Below are 21,242 nucleotides of genomic sequence, written 5' to 3'. Positions count from 1 at the left end.
GAATTGGCTACATTACTCTGCTCTCCTCCCTACTGATAGCTGGTGTGTGGTGAGTGTTCTGGTGCTCCAGGTGGGGCTGCACACTGGTGGTGGTGGAGGGGATCCCCATTACCTGTAAAGTGCTTTGAGTGGAGTGTCCAGAAAAGCGCTATATAAGTGTAAGCAATTATTATTATTATTATTATTATTAAGGGCAAAGTGGTTGCTGGAGGAGTTTATACGCAGTGACAATCCCACGTGAACACTGTGAATCAGCCCTCGGACCAGCTGGACCTGGTCAGTACTGGGATCGGAGTCATTCCAGCCGTTACCGGCCAGTACCAGTCAGATACGGAACTGGTCCTTACTTGCTTAAATAATTGTCAAAGAACAATTCCACAGATTATGGAAGAGTTAAAATACTTAATAATTCCTGCACTCTGCACTATAATATAAACATATTGAGTTCTATATAATAATAATTTCTTGCATTCATATGGTGCTTTTCTGGACACTCCACTCAAAGAGTTTACAGGTAATGGGGATCCCCTCCACCAACACCAGTGTGCAGCCCCACCTGGATGATGCACCAGTCCTCTCCCCACACACCAGCTCTCAGTGGGGAGGAGAGCAGAGTGATGAAGCCAGTTCAGAGATGGGGATTATTAGGAGGCCATGATTGGTAAGGGCCAATGGGAAATTTGGCCAGGACACCGGGGTTACACCCCTAAACGCCCTGGGATTTTTAATGACCACAGAGAGTCAGGACCTCGGTTTTACGTCTCACCCAAAGGACAGCACCTGTTTACAGTATAGTGTCCCCGTCACTATACTGGGGCATTAGGACCCACATGGACCGCAGGGTGAGCGCCCCCTGCTGGCCCCACTAACACCTCTTCCAGCAGCCGCCTTAGTTTTTCCCAGGAGTCTCCCATCCAGGTGCTGACCAGGCTCACACCTGCTGAGTGACAGTGGGCTGACAGTTGTGCGTGGCACGTTGACATAGCTGCTGGCTACTTAATACGTACTTAATACAAATAAATGTAAATGAAAAACATAATACAAATACTTTACCGCGACAGCAAGGCAGGGCCGAGTGAACACCGCTGGACCTGTAATACGGCGCCTCACACATTCACTGCTTTTTATTCTCTGCTTTTTATTCTCTTCTGGGTGAGGACAGGCCAAAAAAAACGAGGAAAAAACATTGAATTATCGGCCGTTGAAAAAAATATAACTGGGTAACGTGCGCCATCTACCGTGCCTGTCGTGAATCGCGCAGGAATTTTAAAATTCGTTTGCATTTGGAGGGCTGTTCTGTGCCAACTACATTTCTCATCAGGCTCCGTGCTCCCCCCACAAACAGCACAAACGCTGAAACCCACCTCGTCAGTGCCGCGCTCGTTCCTGAGATATAGCGCCTTGGGTTTTCGGGTGATCACGTGACCATGCACGGTGCCCTTGACCTCCGGTCAGGCGCTCTGATACCGGTGCATAAACCATTACCCAAGGACTCACCGTACTGTCAATTATCAACCTCTCCTTCGACGAAGGGCCGACATGATGTCCTACTGCCTGTTTCTACTGCATTTAATACGCCTGTTATTGTCTCTGCAACATAGCGGCTGCTTTATCAAGCGGATTACAGCTCACCCGTCAAAGGGCTCCTCCCTTTGGTGGTTAAACTCCACTGTTTAACCGGTTAAGAGGTGTAAAGATCACTGTAATGATCACTTGGTTATTCATTAACATAAACAGCTGGGATGTCAGAGATTTGCATATTCGCGTAACGCTTTATTGCAGCCAAAGTAACTAGTAGGACCAGTCTCTTGTTAATGGCCTTCCCGATGTTTAAACACCGGTCTCCCACTTCAGGTTAAAAAAGGTCAGACGGGGACTCAACCCCAGTGCCTGAAAAAGCGGTCAGACTATAGTTTGCCAACGTCTGACCACTCGTGCTTGGCTTGAGGTTCCAACCAACCGTGGCCAATGGCGGGACGGGCAGTTCCTGAAGGGGTGTCTGCCAACCAGAGACACTGGAGCGCGTCGAAATAATAGTCAAACAGTATTAGATGACAACTTCTTACACAAAGACCTATTCATTCATAATGGGCAATCTGTAACAGTACCCCTTTCTCGTATGTTACCAAAATTATTTCGAACATTCTAGATCAGAAAACATGTATTTGCCTTACATTCACAAGAGCTATGGTAGATGAGACTGCACTCGCCAGCATACACATCTCTATGCGTGTTCAGAGTTTGTTCCACGTGATTTTCGAGTTTTTCTCCCTCCCAGCTTCGACAACCCCACAGATGGCCAACGGGACGGCTGCAAGAAACGAGCTTCGATTTCATAATACTGCGTCAAGGGCGGCGGTGTGGGGGGGGTAAAATGACGTCAGGATCGGGGGGTCAGTGCTGTGACCCGCTGTAGAGAGCGGAGCCGGTGTAACCCACCTCCGCTTACACCCGCGGCAGTCAGCGGTGTGTGGGAGTGTTGTCAGAAGAGCCTTCCTGCTCTGCTCCGTAACCCACCTGTTCCCACCGGTGCTCAGACCCGCAGCTCCCCGGCCTCTGTCCAGAGCGGTGCCCTCCCCCGGGCGCAGGGAAATGGAAATGGACGGGATTCGGACCGGAGACCCAGCGCCGCAGGTTCACCGCGACAGCGCGCCCGGGATGTCTGCCTCAAGTTGTTGCTCGGTCTTCACCGGCTGCCTCCGCCGCCTGCGACAGTGGATTCCCGTCAACTACAAGGACGAGCTGGTTCACATTTTAAGATTAGCCGGACCCGTGGTGAGACTGACCGCTCTGCGTGCATTTTACTTTTAAAGTAAAGAGCTCAGTGCCCAAGCGATGACATTCCTAGACAGTATGTGTACCGAACTGCAGGATTGCAGTCTTCTTTAATGCTGATCCGATCCTACTAGAGGAAACATATCCCTTTAGCCGTCCACACGTGGTAAATACGTCGAGACAGTATCCAGTTACTGCGAGTTTACTACGCTATTTTAAAACCGCACTCGGAGGCATCATCATGGTAAGAATAACGAACCTGTATTTAACCAGACAAGTCACATTAGAACAGATTCTCGTTTATAATGATCACCAGAAGACTCATTTTTACACCCGAGCGTGTTTCTTGAGTCGGCTGAAGTATGTAGTTCAATGGTTACAGCTCCACGCGGGATTCGAACCTACAACTTTACATTTATGAAGTTATATTTCCATACACCCCATTCCTCCCTATGGAAGCCCGTTTCCGCCGTTGTAGTAAAAAAAAACGCGCTATGATATCTCAGAATTGCGGCTTAGCATCTCAGAATTCCGACTTAAAAACTCAGAATTACCACTTTGTATCTCGTAATTGCGACTTCGAAATAGCCCATATTTCATTGTCTGTCCTTTTGTTATTGTAACGGATTCGGGTTCTAGGGCTTGTGCCCTCGCCGCTCCCACCCTACTTCGTGACTCACTGCGTGGGCTCGAACCCAGGTCTTGCCAGCTGAGCAAGAGAAAAGACCTTCTTTTGTAAGTAAAAAAAGGACATACAATGGAAATATGTAAAAAGTATAAGTTTCAGCTTTTATACTTGTGAATTCCTCTGGATGTGAAGTGTCTGTTTCTGTATCTTATTTCATCTTCTGTCTCCGTTGTTGTCTTCCTGGTGTTTAAACAAAAACTTTTTTTAAAAGCCCACCGTCCACTATTCCATCCGGGTACTATGTAAGGCTCACTGGCGGAAATAGGATTCTATAAAAATTAGTGTAATTAATTTGATTTTTATCAGGGCACTGTACAAGACAAGTCTTCAGGCCTATAGATCCTATGATCCTGTACGATTCATGAATTTAGTGTAACGGAACGGCTGACATACAGGTTGTACGAGCTGGTTGCAGTGTGGTGACTGCACCGCCCTCCCCTGCGCATAACAGGAATGCTGGCCGCCGGGGCTAAAGAAAGTCTAAAGAAAGTGTTCTTTACCTCAGCTGGCAGGACCTGGGTTCGAGCCCACGCAGTGAGTCACGAAGTAGGGTGGGAGCGGCGAGGGCACAAGCCCTAGAACCCGAATCCGTTACAATAACAAAAGGACAGACAATGAAATATGGGCTATTTCGAAGTCGCAAATGTGAGATATAAAGTCGCAATTACGAGATATAAAGTGGTAATTCTGAGTTTTTAAGTCGGAATTCTGAGTTACTAAGTCGCAATTCTGAGATACAAAGTCGGAATTCTGAGATACTAAGTCGCAATTCTGAAATACTTAGTGGCAATTCTGAGTTAATTAGTCGCAATTCTGAGATACCATAGCGCGTTTTTTTTTTACTCCCTGGCAGAAACGGGCTTCCATACAGTACGTCCATACCTTACCGCCACTCCACACTAGTAAAATCTACCTGTTTTCCAAGGAAAATCGCGGTTTCGATATCTTGTGAAGCGTCGCAGCTTGGGGACACGGAGTACCCGAGTGGTATATTATTAGAAATAACGGGAAATAAACGAGGGATTGAGTGGTTCTGGAGAGGCGTCGTCTACCGCGAGGTTTGTGGGATACGAGTCTAAATTTAAAATTCCCAAGAAAGTATTAAATATAATTTCATATTTGTATGTCATATTGCCTTTCTTTCACTGTAGACGTTTACAAGCTCCTACAGGATCCCAAGTGTCCGCGTATCAGAAGACGATGACTCTTGTATTAACGGTCACATAACGGACAAGAAAAGCGTCACACAAAATATTTAAAAAAAAACTGAATCAGGGCTGTACGAAAATGCAGCACGTCATAAATATCCTCTTCGGTCTGGTTTGCCTGACACAACTTGTATTGTTAATAAGAAATAGAAACTTTGCGAGTTACAGGGCGGTTGCAATGCATGAGATAACCTCGCAGGCATGAAGAACACCAGGTCGCCTTCTGCAGTTAACCCGTTTTAATCATTTTAAAACCACAGGGGTGACCAGCGTCTGTCCAGCTCTCATTCTTCCTTGGCGTTCTAGCCCTTGGTGTGAGACTCGTTTTTTAAAAGCTTTAGTAACTGTAGGGGAGCACCGCAGAACTACTGCCTCACAGGTCATGAGAGGTCCGTTCAATTGTGGAGCACGTTCCGTGTGGAGTTTGCATGTTCGCCCTGTCATCTCAAACACACACTGTCCAGGTCAACTGTCCTGTCTAAACTGCCCCCCCTGACGTGTGTGTCCCGCGATGGACTGCTGTCCTGTCCAGGATGTACCCTGCTTTGTGCCCATTGTCTGCCAGGTGAGGCCCTGAACCACAGAGACCCAGAGCGGGGCTAAGCTTTTTTTGAAATTGGGAGGATGTAGAAAATGCAGCAGCATTTCCAGCAGGTTTTTCTCAATCCTGTTTTAAAGTACTTCAGACATGCAAATATCTCCATTTAGTTTTTAAAGTAGAAGGCATGAACAGTGTTAATTAAATGTTGATCTTGTACTGAGGCATTTGCATGCCATTGTAACACCAGGGACTGAATACCTGTTCTCACACCACTAGAAATTTACTGGCTTGATGGGAACATGTTCTGTCCCTATTAACACCTCTCTCTGGAAACAAATACAATCGGACAATTGTTTGCAATACTACCCTCACTCCTGACACGTAAACAGTCACATTCAAAAATACAACATATGCTTTAGAGGTTAAACATCACTAACGTTAATCAAACTCACTCGTTTAACTTTTCATCAGTTGCTGTCTGTTAGTTCACAGCCTGTGTGTACGCTGAGTGGGATCTGTGTGTTAATCACTGTAGTTAAATCATGAAAACCTGAATGGCTTAAAACATTTTAATAAATTGACTTCTCAGGCTATTTTAAATTGGCACCGTCCTATATTACCTGAGAAACAAACAGCACTTTCACTCAGATTATTAAGTCTATTTAAATTAAACAACATATTGCCACTTTTTCGCAGGGACCGATTAATTCCTGCTCTTTTCTTGGAACAAATCTGTTTTCTTTCTAAATTGGACTAAAACGCATTTTCTCTGAAAGGTAACACTCCCAGGGACTGCCTAGCCTGCTTTGAAGATGGCTAGACTGGGTTTATTATGTGTAGATCACAATTTGGATTTCCAAAAGGCCTTTTTGAAATTCCTTGAACATGGGGTTTGTCACTGATGAACTCCCCAAAGGGAGGGTGATCCTTTCAGAAATCAGTGTGGGGTTTCTGCTGTTTTAGGAGAACTGTCTGAATCTACAGACCATTAGAGGTGCAGCAGAGTGGGCTTTCGGTGACGGTTTTCCATTCTTATGTTTTCTTCCAGATGATCTCTCAGCTCATGATTTTTCTCATCAGCTTTGTCAGCACGGTTTTCTGCGGCCATCTGGGGAAGACCGAGCTGGCTGGTGTGGCCCTGGCCATCGCGGTGAGTTTTACCGCTGCACAGACGCGAGCAGTCCAGCAAGACCTTGTCCTTTCGTGCATTCACAGCGCGTTTTTGTGCTTTTTTTAACTAGGATAAAATATCAATTGATTCATTGCATTTCATCACCGAGCATCCCAAAGCTCTTTACATATGCGGTGTCCCACTTCCCCATCGCTGAATTGCAGCCCCCCATGGGAGACCCCCAGTAGCCCCTCTGCACCAGCTGAGTAGGAGGAGGAGTAAGACTGTACAAGACCAGAGTGGACTGTAGCCAGGACGCCTCCTGTATGTTTCTCTCTTTCTCTCATGCACAATGCCAAGGGATCTACAGTGACCTCAACTCCAATGTCATCCCCGGGATGGAAAGCATGGAGAAGTGTTCCAGAAGGAGTGCTGACCAAGGAAGAGCTCATTTGACCTCTTATCAGCCTGCTTAGCGCACATTTCTAAGACACCTCATTCTGGCATGAAGGCTGTTCTGCTAGCCACAGTGTCGTGATCACTGTGCACCGACTGCAAATATTTAACGTTTGCACGCTCCTTGTCTTTCAGGCCATAAATGTGATGGGGATCTCAATAGGAAGTGGATTAGCATCTTCCTGTGACACGTTAATATCTCAGGTAGGAGATGGTTTTAATCCTCTGACCTTTTCCAAGAAGTCAGACTTGTCATCCTGGCGTCTCACTTTTCTCCCTCCTCCCCTCTGGTGAGGGTTATAGGAGCATAAAGGCACGAACGTCCAGACTCAGAGAGAGTTTCTTCCCACAGGCTGTTAGACTACTGAACTCTACCCCTACCACTGGCTCACACTGATGTTTTTTTTCCCTCGTACTCTTTGTCTGACTTTTTTTAAAGCTGCTTGTTATTTAACTTGCTGTTGCAACTGCTGTTCTGTGTGGATGTTTTTGGTGATTCCTTTTAACATCTTTGTATTGGAGCACACATGCAAGTAAGCATTTCGTAACACTTGAAATGCTTATTTGCATGTAAGCCTGCAGCCATATCACCTGGTGACCCACTGGAGCTCAGCAGGTGTGAGCCTGGTCAGCACCTGGATGGGAGACCTCCTGGGAAAAACTAAGGCTGCTCCTGGAAGAGGTGTTAGTGGGGCCAAAAGTCGTGCTCACCCTGCGGTCTGTGAGTGTCACGGATGTCGGAGAGGATGAACCGTGGAATGGCAGGAGAGCGAAAAAGACACTATGCGTAGCGGCGAGACAGGGGCTAGCCCGGGCTCAGCCATTCAGGAAATGCCGTATAGAAACCTGTGCCCTCAGGTAGCGGATGTGGGGCGACCTGGTGCTTGGAGGGTTTCAGGACATCCGAACCTCAATGGTGAGCAAAGGAGCAGAGCAGAAGCAGGAAGTAAATAGGTTACACAACAAGACACACCAGAAAGATATGAATAAGCACAGGGAACTAGGAACAGGAGAGAAGTAGAGCGCCCTCGAAGGTGTACTGGGCATGACAGTGAGGGTCCTAACGCCCCAGTATAGTGACGGGGACACTGTACTGTAAAAAGGCGCTGTCCTTTGGATGAGACATAAAACTGAGGTCCTGACTCTCTGGTCATTAAAAATCCCAGGGCGTTTCTCGAAAACAGTAGGGGTGTTACCTGAGTGGAGCGTCCAGAAAAGCACTATATAAGTGTAAGGATTTTTTATTATTATTATTACTTACGCATATGACAACTGAACTGAACTGAAGACAGGGCATCACTGGCCACCCAGTCCCACCTTGAGCCCTGTGATTCCAGGACAGGCTCTGTCCTGCTGTGATCCTTACCAGGAAAAAGAACCGGGCTTTCAGATTATACACAGATGGATTCCCTGTGAGACCGGGGAACGTCTCAGTGTCCGACCCGGCCCTGCTCTCGCTGTGAAGAAGTGGCACTTTTGCTTCGCTTTTCCTCTTAGTTTCTCTTGTGTCCCTTTTTGTCTCCAGGAGGGTTACAGACCGAATGCCAATAAAAACAGATACTTAATCAACTTCAAACCAGACAGCACTTCATAACCAACCCCCCCCAGCCTAATCCACTGCCCACCTATATTCTGTCGGCCTGCTTGCTCTGCAGACGTATGGCAGTGGGAACCTGAAGCGTGTGGGAGTCATCTTGCAGAGAGCGATCCTCATCTTGCTGCTGGCCTGCTGTCCCTGCTGGGCCCTCCTGATCAACACCGAGCCCATCCTGCTGGCCGTGAGGCAGCGGCCAGAGGTGGCCAGGTCAGAGGGGGGGGAGGGGGCACCTGCCCAGCTTCTGCTCACACTGCAGGAGACGAGACAAAGAAGCCCTGCGCACTGTACACTGGCAGGACGGATGAGAATGAGCACTCCTGAGCACTCATCAGACTCATCCAGGTTCACCGCAGTTCTCCTGTGTCAGTTGCATAAATATTTCTGAAGGAGTGGAGCAGAAAATGTGTTCACCTCCGCCCCCTGCCCCTGTCTGCCTGTTGAGACACTCCTACTGCCAGCCTTTACTTTCCTCAAGGGGGAAGAGCTTGAGACCTCTTTCTCTGGGATGCAGTCAGCAGCTGGAGCTGTGAATCTGGTGGCAGCCTCCCCGAGCAACAGTTCACGGTTTAAGACGCTCACGTTAAAGTAAAATTCAGACCGAAGTCTGAACGTCTTTCTTTTCAGGGAAGTGTATAGCCCCTGCTTCACTTTGGGGTCTTTATTTACCTTACCCTAGACAGAATATTTAAATGGCATCTATTAATATGCGCACACGCACAACTCCCCTCAGCTCATTCAATTCTAAGGAAGGTCTGTCCTTTTGTAACGCTGGAACAGAACAGACATTTCCAAATGTGTGTGGACCTGCTCCTCCAGCCCTCTGTTATTCTCTCTCTCTCAGGCTGTCGCAGCTCTACGTGAAGATATTTATGCCTGCTCTTCCGGTGAGTACAGAACCGATGAGCCTCTGTCTGGGAAGCAGATAAGCCGCACTACCGGGTTCCCACCAGAGAAACAGGGCTGGCTCTGCAGAACTGGCCTTTACGAACACAGCAAAGCCATTGCCAGACTTCTTACATCAGTTACGGAGACTTAGAGGAATTCTGAACTTTGGAAGCTGTCACGCCCCCTCTGCGTGATTGATCTCGAAGTCGGCTGCTGAAAGTCAACTTCAGTCCACAAAGAAAAAATAGTTCTAAAGACGTAGTTATTCTAATCTCATCATGGCCTTGTGAGACTCATGATAGTGCCCAGTTGTAAAAGTCTGTGTTGTAAAAGCAACAGCATTAAGCAGACAGAGAGACAGAATTCTCATGGTTTCAGCTTGACTGCTACTTGTAGCTGCTGAAGTTGAAATATTGAAAGATTGACTGACTGAAGTAACAGTGCGATCCCTTGACACACAGGACAGGACGTAGAAATGTAAGACAGGGTACAAACTAGTCCACTTAGGAGTCAGAAGCTAATTGATCCTTTATGAGGACGTTTCTTGGATAAAGCCAGGATATCTGCAACAAAATGGCCGAGTAGCCAGTTCCATACTCCCACAAGCCTGGGTGTAAAGACGTTTCTCTCGTTGTCTGTTTTAAATCCGCTTCCACAACATTTTCATTTGTGCCCCCTGGTTTGTATTTCACTGACTTGTCTTTGTCCGTGCCCTGAAGAATTTTGCATGTTTATATCCAGCCTTCTCTGCTCAAGGCTAAAAGGTCCAGCTGTGTCGGTGTCTCAGAGTAGTCCGTCCCCTCCAGGCCCGGAGTGCTCGGCTATGGGCTGGTTCGGCACGTGTGGAGCCTGGGAAGACGACTCATGAATAGGAAGATCAACGTACCTGCTCTCCTCCCATGAGAGGGTCCACTCGCAACAGCTTTGACAGTCTTCAGTCCGACTGGGCAAAAAAAGAGAAAAGCTCTAATTAAGACACTTAATTAAGACTCTGTACCTCCGGGAGTTCGTTTAAGAGCTCAGTCTACCCAGCTCAGCGGGAACTTCCTGCTTCCCAGGAAAACAAGGCAACTTCCATGTGTTTAGCAGCTGTCTGGTGCTCCCGAAACCAGCGGGGGGATTCTAATTGAAAGGAACTGAAATATCTCAGTCAAGTCAGCGGTTTCTGTTCGGTTTCTTTACTGCATGTCTTGGCTTGTTTCTCGTAGGCAGCGTTCCTGTATCAGCTGCAAGGCCGATACCTGCAGAATCAGGTACTGGCTTCTCACTATTTCTGCGTTCTCTGCGACCTCACGAAGTTTTACCTTCTACGTTTTTCGCTCTGAAATGTGTGTTTTCCCCGCAGGGTATCATCTTTCCCCAGGTTGTGACCGGGGCTCTGGGGAACATCTTAAATGCCCTCATTAACTACGTCTTTCTCTATGTGCTGGAGCTGGGAGTGGCGTAAGTAGAGCTGACCATCAGTGTTGCTGTGCCAGAGTGTCCCTTCTCCCTGCTGAACGTCCCTGCCTTTGTGTGCAACACAGGGCAGGTACTGTACATCAAACTAGCAAGGAGGCAGCAGTTGTTCAGCCTTTTAAATTGGTTGCACACAGTGTGCCTAATGTGGTGTTTATGTGCTGCTAACTACTATGTACTAAGTACTGCTAAGTACTAAGTAATGTGGTATTTAAATTGTGCCCTTGCAGCAGGCTCTGTGTGTACCGGGGGGTGAAATTGGACGTTTCTGGGTTCTGAAAGATTGCCCACTATGAACAAGGACCAGGAACTGGTGTAAATGAAAAATACGTGGATTAAATGTAACAGCGCTATATACAGTATAGAAGTGCACTGTATGTGCAGGTGACAGGGCTACAGCAGCCTGAGCTGTGTTCTGGTTTATTGCAGCGGGTCGGCAGCAGCCAACATGATCTCCCAGTACTCGCTGGCAATCCTGCTGTACGCCTACATCCGCTGGAGGAAACTGCACCAGTCCACCTGGACAGGTGAGTTCCCCCGAATTCTCGCGCTGGACACTATACTCCCGGATGACTGGGAGAGACCTGGAGGAGACGTTCATGCATGGTGAAAGATCACCAGGCCGTCATGCCTGTGTGGTAGTTTGCCATTAATGGCTCTGAGGTGAAGAAACCATAGCTGGCTTCAACAACATGGCTGGGCATCTTGTGCCACCTGCTCACAGTCTTAAATGCAGGTGCAAAGAGTTTGTCACTTGTGTCCCCTGGTATGTGTTTTACTGTTCATGCTGAGTACGTCCCCTGGGGGTTGCCTCTCTCCGTGCCCTTGAGGAATCTGGGTACTTGTATCAGGTCCTCTTGTCATCTTGTCTGTTCTGGACTGAAAGGTTCTGGTTCTTACAACCAGACCAAGTGTCAAGTGTAGGACATTCCTTTAAACCTCAGAAAGCGCCTCTCTGGACTGATTGCAGATCAGCAATATCTTTTCTGTAACACAGTGACCACTCTCATATACAATATTCTAAATGAGGCCTTACTAGTGCATTGTACAATTTTTTAGTGCCATAAAATTCCTTGATTTAACCTCTACACGTTCAGCTATATATCCTAACATTTTGTTTGACTATTTTATTGTTTCCTAACTTTGTATCATGTAGCTTCTAGCTCACAGTAGGGGTAACTCACAAGCCATGGAATGGGCAACTTCCTTCCTGTTTGTTTGCTGAGGTACCCTGGCTCTCTGTCTCCCCCTGCAGGCTGGTCCACAGAGTGCCTGCAGGAATGGGGCTCCTTTATCCACCTGGCCATTCCCAGCATGCTCATGTTGTGCCTGGAGTGGTGGACCTACGAGATTGGAGGACTCTTGTGTGGTCAGTTTGAAAAAAAAAAGTCTTGTAAGCCTACGTACTGTACCTTCAGCTGGTGTTTGCTCATGAAATAGAAAGTGTTTAGTGTTTCATTTCACATTTTTACAGAACAAGGGGTGAGCAGGCATGCATGGTGTTGATGAACAGTGTGTGGTGGCGCTCATTCAGCTGAACCAGAGTACCCCACACTTCCTGTCTCTCCCTTTCATCTGTGCGCCAATTTTATATTCACTTACTGGGTGTCAGGGATCCGGCAGGTAGTTCTCTAGGGATCCTGTGCGTAGCCATGAATTCTGCGGGATGCAGAGGCAAACAATCCAAAATCGTAATCCAGAAGCAAGGTCGAGAGGCGAAGCTAGAGATCAGTCAACCAGAAAGAGCCGAGACAAACCGAGGAGACAATCCAAAAGCCGAAATCCAAGAGACTAGATCAAAAGGGAAAAGTTAAGTCCAAAAACCGGGAAATCCAACAAGACAAAAACGCGCACTAGAAAACTCTAAAGGAGGATTTTCAATCGTCAGCAAGGTTTGGTGTGTGATGGAACTTAAATAGTGAAGGGAGAGGGACGTGGTTGGATAATTGGTTCAGGAGTGAGAATCTGTGGAATCTGGTGCCTGTGAGGATGTGATGGGTTAAGTTAGGATTGAGATTGTGAAACAGTGGGTTTGGGAATGTATTGGCTTTTGCGAGGGTGAGTGTGGGGCGTGACACTGGGGCTGAATCTGCTGGGCGTCGGCCGGTCAGTCTCAGTGGGGCGACGTGCAGCCCCAGCCCGAGCGCTGGTGTCTTGACTCAGCGCTACTTCTCTCCTGCAGGGCTGGTGAGTGAAGTGGAACTGGGATCTCAGTCCGTCATCTATGAACTGGCCACCATTTCATACATGGTAAATGAATTTGGATCACCGGTCACAATTTAACTATTAACAGACCTGTTTTGTCAAACTCTGAACGTGGAACCAAGATCAAGCCCATTGACGATAATGGCCTCTTTACTTACTTTTAGCACGCTCTGGTGCAAAAGGACCCGGAGAGCAATTTCTCTTATCTTGCCCAAGTCTTCACCCCTTCAGTTCCTGCAGATGAGGATTAGATTGTTTTTGTAACGGTTTACAAGGCTCTCCTCCCCAGTCCACGCAGTAACGAGTTTCAGCTACAGCCGTAGCGTGACTGTCGTGCGTGTGTAACGCAAGGGTTCTTTCCGGACCCTATGCAGACGACACAATCCGGGGTAGAGTGAGGAAAACACGGGGGAAAAGGCATGCAGGAATCGGGAATGAAAACAGGGGGGCGTGTCCATGGTGCGCTGGTGTTTGGGGGAGGTGTGGCTGAGGCAAACAGTCCAGAAATAAGACCAAGGGGGAATCCGAGAGCAGACAGTAGTCCAGAGCCGCAGTCCATCCGAGACGAAGACAAAAGGGGATTAAAAACGGGAACCGGGTCGGAACCGGCACAGGAACAGGAACTAAAAACTTGATGGGACCAGGCGCTCCAGGTCCTGGACTCGCCTGGTACAAGAACCAGTGCAGAGCCTGGAACAAAGTGAGTGTCTGGATTTTGTAGGACGGGGGGCAGGAAGCGGAGGCAGGTGCAGGGAATGAGTACTGAACAAGGAAGGGCTGGAGCGTCCTTAAGAGGAGGGGATTATGATCGTGACAGTGTGGTTGTCGGTCAGTTCCCCCTAGGCTTCAGCGTGGCGGCCAGTGTCCGGGTGGGGAGTGCCCTGGGAGCTGGAGACACGCAACTGGCCAAGCTCTCTGGCAAAGTCTCCATGATCACCGCAGGTGAGTGACTGGGGGAGAGCGGGCTTGGGCGAGTCTGAACCGGCTCCGGTCTGTGCAGAGGCGGGATTGTCTCTATCCTTGTCTTAGTGAGCCCAACTCGAAGCAGGCCTGTCTCTGAGCCAGGTGACACACCGACTGAGATAAAGTATTGTAACACATACGGCCGACATTACAGGTTGTGCGAGCCGGCTTACCAGCGCGGTGACGTCACCGCCCTTCCCTGTGAGTAGCAGGGACCTCAGCCGCCGGGCTGATGGGAGATTTCCCTTGAGCTCAACTGGCTGGGTCCCTGTGGAGTGACGCCGGAGGCCCGGGTTCAAGTCCCCAGCGGTGAGGGGGGCCGCCCTGAGGCAGCGGCGGCGAGGGCGCAGACCCACGTGAACCCGAGAGCGCTACAGTATTTATCTCACCGCGGCGCTCGGAAATTCCAATCAAATTGCGAGGAACTCATTCTCTGATTTATGAGAGAGACATTTTTAAGTCTCTGATTTTAAGATGACTGCTTTTAAAAGCACTACATAAGACGGAGGTTTTATAATTCCAAATCGTGGCTCCCTCTAGATAGAAAGCGGGCAGGTACTGTATCAAGCGGGTGAGTGGGGGCCTGTACGATGTCTGCTTAATCTCACATCCACTTAAAGAACAAAGTGTTCTGATTTTTAAACAGTCCGTACACAGGTTTATCTTTTAGGAAAGGGAATCAAAGATATTAAAATAATTAGAAAATATTTTGGAATTATCCGTACTTGCACTTTGTTCAAACCAAAGTGCAAGAGATCCACTAGTTAAAAGCGAAGAAGAGAGGTTATATAATGAAGAAACAGCACTAGGTGTGTGTGCTCATTGCAGTGTATTCGCAGATTGTCTAGTGTATTCGCAGCTAGAGTCTTTCTTTATGAGAGCACCTTAGATCAAATTTTCATTTTGGCATCCGATGAATTGCATTTTGCATATTTTATCCTTGGAAAGGTTTTATGATTCTTGCAAAGCCGATCCCCACGTCAACACAGAAATTGCCAGGAATCCTTCTTACGGGAATGCAGTAGGGTCCCTGCCCCTGACTGCTGTCCTTTCCTCGCAGTTGCGGTCTCGGTGATAGTAGCCGTCATCATCGCAACTACGAAGGACGTGATCGCCTACATCTTCACCAACGACACGTGAGTCTCACGTGGAACGCGCCCCTGGAAAGAAATGTTACATAATCTATCACGTATAACAAGACACAAGTTCTGAGTTTGTGACAGCTTGTCTCTTTTAACGATAATGTTAAACTGCCCCGGGCCATTCTGTGAGAATCCCCCCTTCTCTCTGTGTGGGTTTCTGCCACCCCCCCCAGGGTTAGGCAAGAGCCCGCCTGTGAAACTCTGTGGACCTTCCTGGCACTGTCTTGGCAGGATGTGGCTCTGGGGACAGGTTAATCGACATCAATGTCGGGTTAAATGAGTCATCTCATTGCTCCAGTCAGCATATGAGAGAGACAGGAGAGGCTCTCCCTACAGTCTGTTTGGACAGATTCCAGAGTAAAGAAAAACTGGATTCACTGATGTGAAATGACAAGTTATGTGCATGAATTGGCTTGGAATAAACAACAGGATAAAGGGGTTATAGGGGTGGCAAGGTAGCAGAGGGGTCAGCATTGCTGCCTCGCAGTCATGGGGCCCTGGGTTCAATTCTGGACCTGGGGTGCTGTCTGCGGGGAGTTTGCATATTCTCCCCATGTTTGCGTGGGGTTTCCTCCCACAGTCCAAAGATATGCTGGTCGGGTTATTCAGGGAAAACTGGCCCTGCTGTGTGTGTGTGTGTGTGTGTGTCTTTGCCCTGCAGTGGATTGCTGTGTAGCCTGGCTTGCTGGGATAGGCTCCAGCTCCTGCAAAACCTGAATTGGAAGAAGTGGATAGAAAATGGAAGGATAGATCATAGGCCTAAGAGGAAACTTGAAAGCTGTTTTGCAAAAAAATACACGCTGAAGAGCCTGGAGAGCAGAGAGACGCCATGGTTTTTCATTCCTCCACTCCAAATGCAGAGGGCATTTTACTTGCTTAGACACAGCATGAACGGACTCCTTTTTTACCACCAACGTCATATTAGGGAAAAAGCCATATCTGGAATGGATAAATCTTTGGAAATTACAGTCATCCCGAAAATTCACCTTTCAAATGTTCCTTAGCCGAAATAAAGAGCCATCACTGGCCGAGTTACATGGGGTATTGCTTTCAACCGCGTCAGAAAACCAGTCTCTACAGTACACAACACCTCACGTCCGGCCGAGATGATTTCTCGTGAGATGTCCTCGGGGCTCTCGGTAAGCAGGCGGTGGGCTCCCGGCCAGGCCAGTCCGGTCTCAGGTCTCAGCTCTGAGGTCTGACGCTGTCTCTCTGCCCGCAGGGAGATTATAACCCGCGTCTCCCAGGTCATGGTTCTCTATGCGTTGTCCCACTTCTTCGACGCCATAGCGGTGAGAAATGAATTTTCAATGCCATTTTGTTTTTAAAGGCTCTACAGAGGCCGACTTTCTGAATTTTTGAAAAACAAAGCCTTTAGACATTTTTAAGTTGAAATTCCACTGGAGAAATTGTGCTTTTACATATACAGCATATATATACACACATATACACACAATACTGCTTATGACAGCCTGTCCAAGAGGACATTAAAGCGCTGCTCCATTCTGCCTGTCATGAAAGAACTTGTACATGTGACTTGAAAACTCCAAGCTCTTCAGCTCTGAGGCTAACACTCCTCCTTGGACACCGAGCTGTCCACACCAGTGTTCTCGGGCTCCACTGTGTCTTCAGTGGAGCTCAGAATGACTGAAGTGGCCTCAAGCACTTGTTTAATTCGAAGGACACAACATGCTTCCCAGATCTCTGCTCATTGTCCATTTAGGGCTGTATATCAAACAGGCCAGTGGGGCTGTTCAGGACCAAGCGAGGGCACAAGCGAGTCCCAACACCACTGCAGGTTTCAGAGACACCTTTCAATTAACAAGGAGTGCGAGATGGAAAACCTCAACTCACAAACTCTTGTACACAGACTGGGGAGCTGTCTTTAAACCAGCAGACACCCCTGATCGATCTGCTGACACACACTCAAGGCTTTGGTACCAAAGAGACTTTTTGAGCTCTATGGAACAAATCGTTTAAGGCAGGTTGAGAAAATGGGAAAACACTCCAGTCACAGTTCTCCTAGCAAAAGACTGTTTTCTGTCGATATGTGTTTTGTAACTGTCGGTGTCCCCTCTCCAGTGTGTGGCCGGAGGAGTTGTCAGGGGTACAGGGAAACAGAAGATGGGCGCGATCTGCAATCTGGTGGGGTATTACTTCATCGGGTTCCCCATTGGAGTCTCTTTGATGTTTGCGGTAAACATGGGAATTATAGGTAAGGATTCAATCAAGGATCAGTCACAAGCCAGACGGTCAAGAACTCTGTACAGCCACTCAGGACAATGTGTTTTGAGCAGCACAAAGAATGCACCATACAGAACTGAAAGCACGCCATGCCATTCCGGGGGTAGTGTTTGCAGTTAAACAGTACTTTTTTAACACACAAAATGTTCAATATTATCTAGTTTTGAGTGTGTTTTGCCATCTGATGACAGTGTGCACACATGCCACTGTGGTGTCAAGAACTTTCTGTAAGGCAAGCGTCTGTCTCTCTGTCATATTCGTCTTGGAATCTGGTCCTACTCTGTCTCTCTCTCAGACTATAAACCATCCCCCTCACCTCCCGTGGTCTCCCTAAAAAGACACTCTCTCTGCGGTTGTCTCACCAGGTCTGTGGACGGGCTTGTTGATCTGTGTGGCGTTACAGTCCCTCTTCCTCGTCCTCCTCCTTGTCAAGCTCGACTGGAAAAAAGCCACAGAAGAGGTGAGAGAGTCCGTACTGCCTCTCCCATCACGTCTCAAACTGCAGCCTCCCCCCAGTCCACTCCATTCCAGTATTTCAATGCAACCGGCTCCTTGGTTCTTTAACAAGTGATCGAGCAGGACCCCTAGTGTAACAGGGTTGCGCTAAAGTCCAGCAGTGGAACTGGGCTGGAAGGGCTGCAGTCTGAGAACACCTGTTTTTTTAGGTTTAAAACTCTGCACCAATTTGCAACAGGGCCTTGGGGGGGAAAAAATAGCATTAACCTATCATGCATGGACTAAGTCTGTTTGGCAGTTTTGCCAACTAAGCCAAAATTGATGTAACAGAAAGAATAAGGTTCTGGATCCCGAGATGAAGTTAAACAGATGAGTTTATTGCATGCAAGAAACAACAAAACCGAAGTATTGTTCAAAATGCCGGTACAAACTCAGTTTATATAGGGTTTCCCTGCCACTTCTGACATCGCTCTGTTCTATGGTAATGGGGAGAGGTCACGGTGTTTGGACAGTTTACAGCCTTTTGGCCAAATGGTCAGGGTTTTAGATTACCTTCCCTCTGGTATCTGGAATCCTTATCAGTTCTCCCTTTCCTGCCATAAACTCTATAGCCTGTTGCTTAGAAAGAAGTCAGTTAACCCCTCTTCACATCTTGTGTCTTTCTTCATTCCCCCCTTATGAAATATGGCATACGTCAATGCTGGCTATTTTTTACACATACAATGTCAGGGCAGACCTTTCCTTTCTAGGTGTACAGGCATTCATTGCCATGACATTGTGCGTTCCACGCTTACAACAAGATGTGATTCATGTCTTTGTACAAGTGATGGTTACAATTAGACATATTAACAATCCTAATCCTACAAATCAGAAACCAAAAATGACAACAGATGCAGTACACCATGTGACTGACACTAACAAAAGGGAGAAGCCCGTGACAAGTTGTCACTGAGATTCCTCCTCTTTTCCTACGTTTACAGGTGGAATGTGAATTTACAGACTGTGTGGGACTACATCATAGTAATCAGCACCTAATGAATTGGCAACATGAACTGGGCAGAGAGGGCTGAGTTAGATCATGTGTCCACAGTCAGCTGAGGTTTACATGTGCCGTTCACTCCGAAGTGGAGCGAAACGATTTAGTCTGCGTTGTTCCGGTTAAAGAGAAGTGTGGTTGTAGGAGGGCTCTGGTCTGCCATGAATGAATTTGAACTCTATGTGCCAGTGACACAGGAGTAACGGGGCAGGTGTTTTCTTCCAGGCGCTGGTTAGAGCTGGGGTACAGAGCAGCACCCCCACAGAGGAGAGCAAAATCCAGGCCAACACTATCAAGAACTGCTCTTATGGTAAGACTGGGCTGAACGCTGGCATGTGCCATAGTCCCGTGTGCGCAAAACTGTCCCAGGTGCAGTTCTAGGTCTGCTCTAAGATTTGCGTGAACTTCTTTAAATTAACGTTTTCACACACGTGTACTGCAGCTCTTGTTTTTGATCAGTAAACTCCACCAATCGTGCTCATTTAAGAAATACAAAGAACGTAAAGGAAGTGTAAGACTCGTTTTAATTATTATGAGAATGATGTTGTCCATAGGAAGCAGGGCACTGGCCAGTATCTCCAGAGTCTGGGGTACTCCAGCTATAAACTGGCCATTGCCAGTTCAGAATCAGTATTTGCTTCAGATTGTTTTCATGACTGTATTTGTTGTGGCTTTGCCTGTGTCACACGGCGGAGCGTGTGTGCAGCCTGAGCTGGATCCAGCTGCGGTTCGGCGGGAGTCTCACCTCCGCGCCCGTCTGTGTGCTCAGACTCCGTGCAGGAGACGCCGCTGGAGGACCTCAGCCGGGGGGAGGGCCACACTGACGTGGAAGCCCTGGACGAGGGCGGGGGAGGGGGCGGCGGCAGCAGCCGGACGGTGGGGGAGGTCCTGCCCTTCCGCTCGCTGGTCCTGCGCCGCGGCCTCACCCTCTGCGTCGCGCTCTTCATCCTGGCGGCTGGAGTCATCGTCAACCTCGTCCTGACCAACGTCCTCGGCTGACTTGGGACACACCTCGGCTGACTTGGGACTCGCAGGGGGGACACCCCGGCCGAAATTCCGGCGGCTTGTCCCACCGGACCTGGAAAGGGGGCGCGCTCCAACAGCTGAGTGCCCCCAGGCCCTTGGAATCGCCAGTGCCCACAGCAACGCTGTCACGTCGCTCGCAGGCGAGAGGGAGAGCCTCCGGAACAGCCACTCCACTGAAACAACAGGCATCAGACAGTTATTCTGACACCAGACCTGACTTTCCGCATACCTGCATTTTGGAAAACACTCAATAACATCAAAACTTGCTCAAAATTTTTGCTGCAATAGGTTTAAGATTTTTATTAGTTGCACTGAACAAGAAAACAAAATCAAACCTTTTCTGGCTAGTCTGATTACAAGAGACGTGTTGTGGCTTACACAGAGGGTCACATACACCATGAGCCTCACGAGGATCTTTAGAAGACATCATTGCTGCTTCTATCCAGCAAAGTGGTTATCATAAAAGTGGATTTATGACTTTGCAAAAGCTGTTTTGTATGTCTTGGCAAACACTTTTTTTCTTTAAAATTTAAATTTTCAAAAATTAACTGAATTCAAATACATTGTTTTTGTCTCCTAATGCTCTGTCTTCTACCTTATCGAGCTGTTTTGACCTTAAAAGCACGTCTAAATACAACACAAAACACCAAGAAAAACGAATGCACAGTTACAGTATGTGAACCACCAGTGAGCTACTGACAGCAGGTCTTTTGTGCCCGCTTCTTTAGCGACCTCTAGTGGTGGTCCGGTGGCAGTCCCCGTCCATATGGTCAAGGTGTCAATTCCATGCAAACCAGGAACAAGGGTCTGGGTACAAATGCCTCCGAAATTGAACAAAAACACAGAGACAGATGGGAATAGTATTTTGGAAGAGATGAAAGAAAATAGCAATAGTAATGAAACTTGTATCATGTATAAAGTTCATGATAAAAAAAACTCATGTTAAAAGTGCAATGAACATGAATTAGAGGACATAAGTGTAAAACTACTCGGAAGTGCAAACAATAGGGTGTCACTTCTTTACCCAAAGGGTTGTAGGAGCATGGAACAAGGAACAAGCTGTGATTGAAGCCAGCACTTTAGATTCCTTTAACAAACAGTTGAATGGGATCCTTGGATCAATATGCTATTACCAAAAAGCCTAAATGGACCAATAAATAGTTTTTATGTTCTTAACACAGGACACCAGGTTGAGACAAAGGGCAGGTTAGCAAAGTGGAGCTCGGACTTTGGCCTACTGCCTGTCAAGAGGCCGAGATGCACACGTGGAAAATAATAATAATTTATAATAATTGCTTCCACTTATATAGCGCTTTTCTGGACACTCCACTCAAAGCACTTTACAGGTAATGGGGATCCCCTCCACCACCACCAGTGTGCAGCCCCACCTGGATGATGCGACGGCAGCCATAGTGCGCCAGAATGCTCACCACACACCAGCTGTCAGTGGG

The 21,242-nt window shown here is 47.8% G+C and overlaps 1 protein-coding gene and 1 long non-coding RNA gene across 4 annotated transcripts; one reads left to right on the top strand and one right to left on the bottom strand.

Moving 5' to 3' along the window:
• Nucleotides 1-2,312: 2,312 nt before the first annotated feature.
• On the top strand, nucleotides 2,313-20,352 carry LOC148643366 (multidrug and toxin extrusion protein 1-like). 3 transcript variants are annotated; one of them, XM_088616136.1, is made up of 17 exons: nucleotides 2,317-2,775; nucleotides 6,261-6,362; nucleotides 6,915-6,983; nucleotides 8,435-8,583; nucleotides 9,218-9,260; nucleotides 10,470-10,514; nucleotides 10,607-10,704; nucleotides 11,149-11,246; nucleotides 11,975-12,088; nucleotides 12,902-12,969; nucleotides 13,758-13,866; nucleotides 14,948-15,023; nucleotides 16,252-16,321; nucleotides 17,112-17,244; nucleotides 17,639-17,733; nucleotides 18,991-19,075; nucleotides 19,535-20,352. In XM_088616136.1, the coding sequence occupies exons 1-17, from the start codon at nucleotides 2,593-2,595 to the stop codon at nucleotides 19,762-19,764; spliced, it is 1,767 nt and encodes a 588-aa protein (XP_088472262.1). In that variant the 5' UTR covers nucleotides 2,317-2,592; the 3' UTR covers nucleotides 19,765-20,352. The 3 variants fall into 3 exon arrangements, with proteins under 3 accessions (XP_088472264.1, XP_088472262.1, XP_088472263.1); XM_088616137.1 differs by lacking the exon at nucleotides 2,317-2,775 and adding an exon at nucleotides 4,074-5,236; XM_088616138.1 differs by lacking the exons at nucleotides 12,902-12,969; nucleotides 16,252-16,321 and having other exon boundaries at nucleotides 2,313-2,775.
• Nucleotides 12,323-15,024, bottom strand: LOC148643367 (uncharacterized). The gene is made up of 3 exons (XR_015929069.1): nucleotides 14,900-15,024; nucleotides 13,083-13,158; nucleotides 12,323-12,378 (listed from the first exon to the last, which is right to left on the bottom strand). It is a non-coding gene; the product is annotated as an uncharacterized LOC148643367 (long non-coding RNA).
• Nucleotides 20,353-21,242: the final 890 nt, after the last annotated feature.

The sequence above is a fragment of the Lepisosteus platostomus genome, chromosome 22, assembly GCF_059453375.1.
Source record: "Lepisosteus platostomus isolate fLepPlt1 chromosome 22, fLepPlt1.hap1, whole genome shotgun sequence".
Classification (NCBI taxonomy): Eukaryota; Metazoa; Chordata; class Actinopteri; order Semionotiformes; family Lepisosteidae; genus Lepisosteus; species Lepisosteus platostomus.
This window is presented reverse-complemented; position numbering and strand designations above follow the sequence as displayed.

Coding starts and splice junctions, on each gene's coding strand:
- LOC148643366 (XM_088616136.1), top strand. CDS start 2,593: ATGGAAATGGACGGGATTCGGACCGGAGACCCAGCGCCGCAGGTTCAC. Junction 6,363..6,914: donor GTGTGGCCCTGGCCATCGCG/GTGAGTTTTACC, acceptor CTTGTCTTTCAG/GCCATAAATGTGATGGGGAT. Junction 10,705..11,148: donor GTGCTGGAGCTGGGAGTGGC/GTAAGTAGAGCT, acceptor GGTTTATTGCAG/CGGGTCGGCAGCAGCCAACA.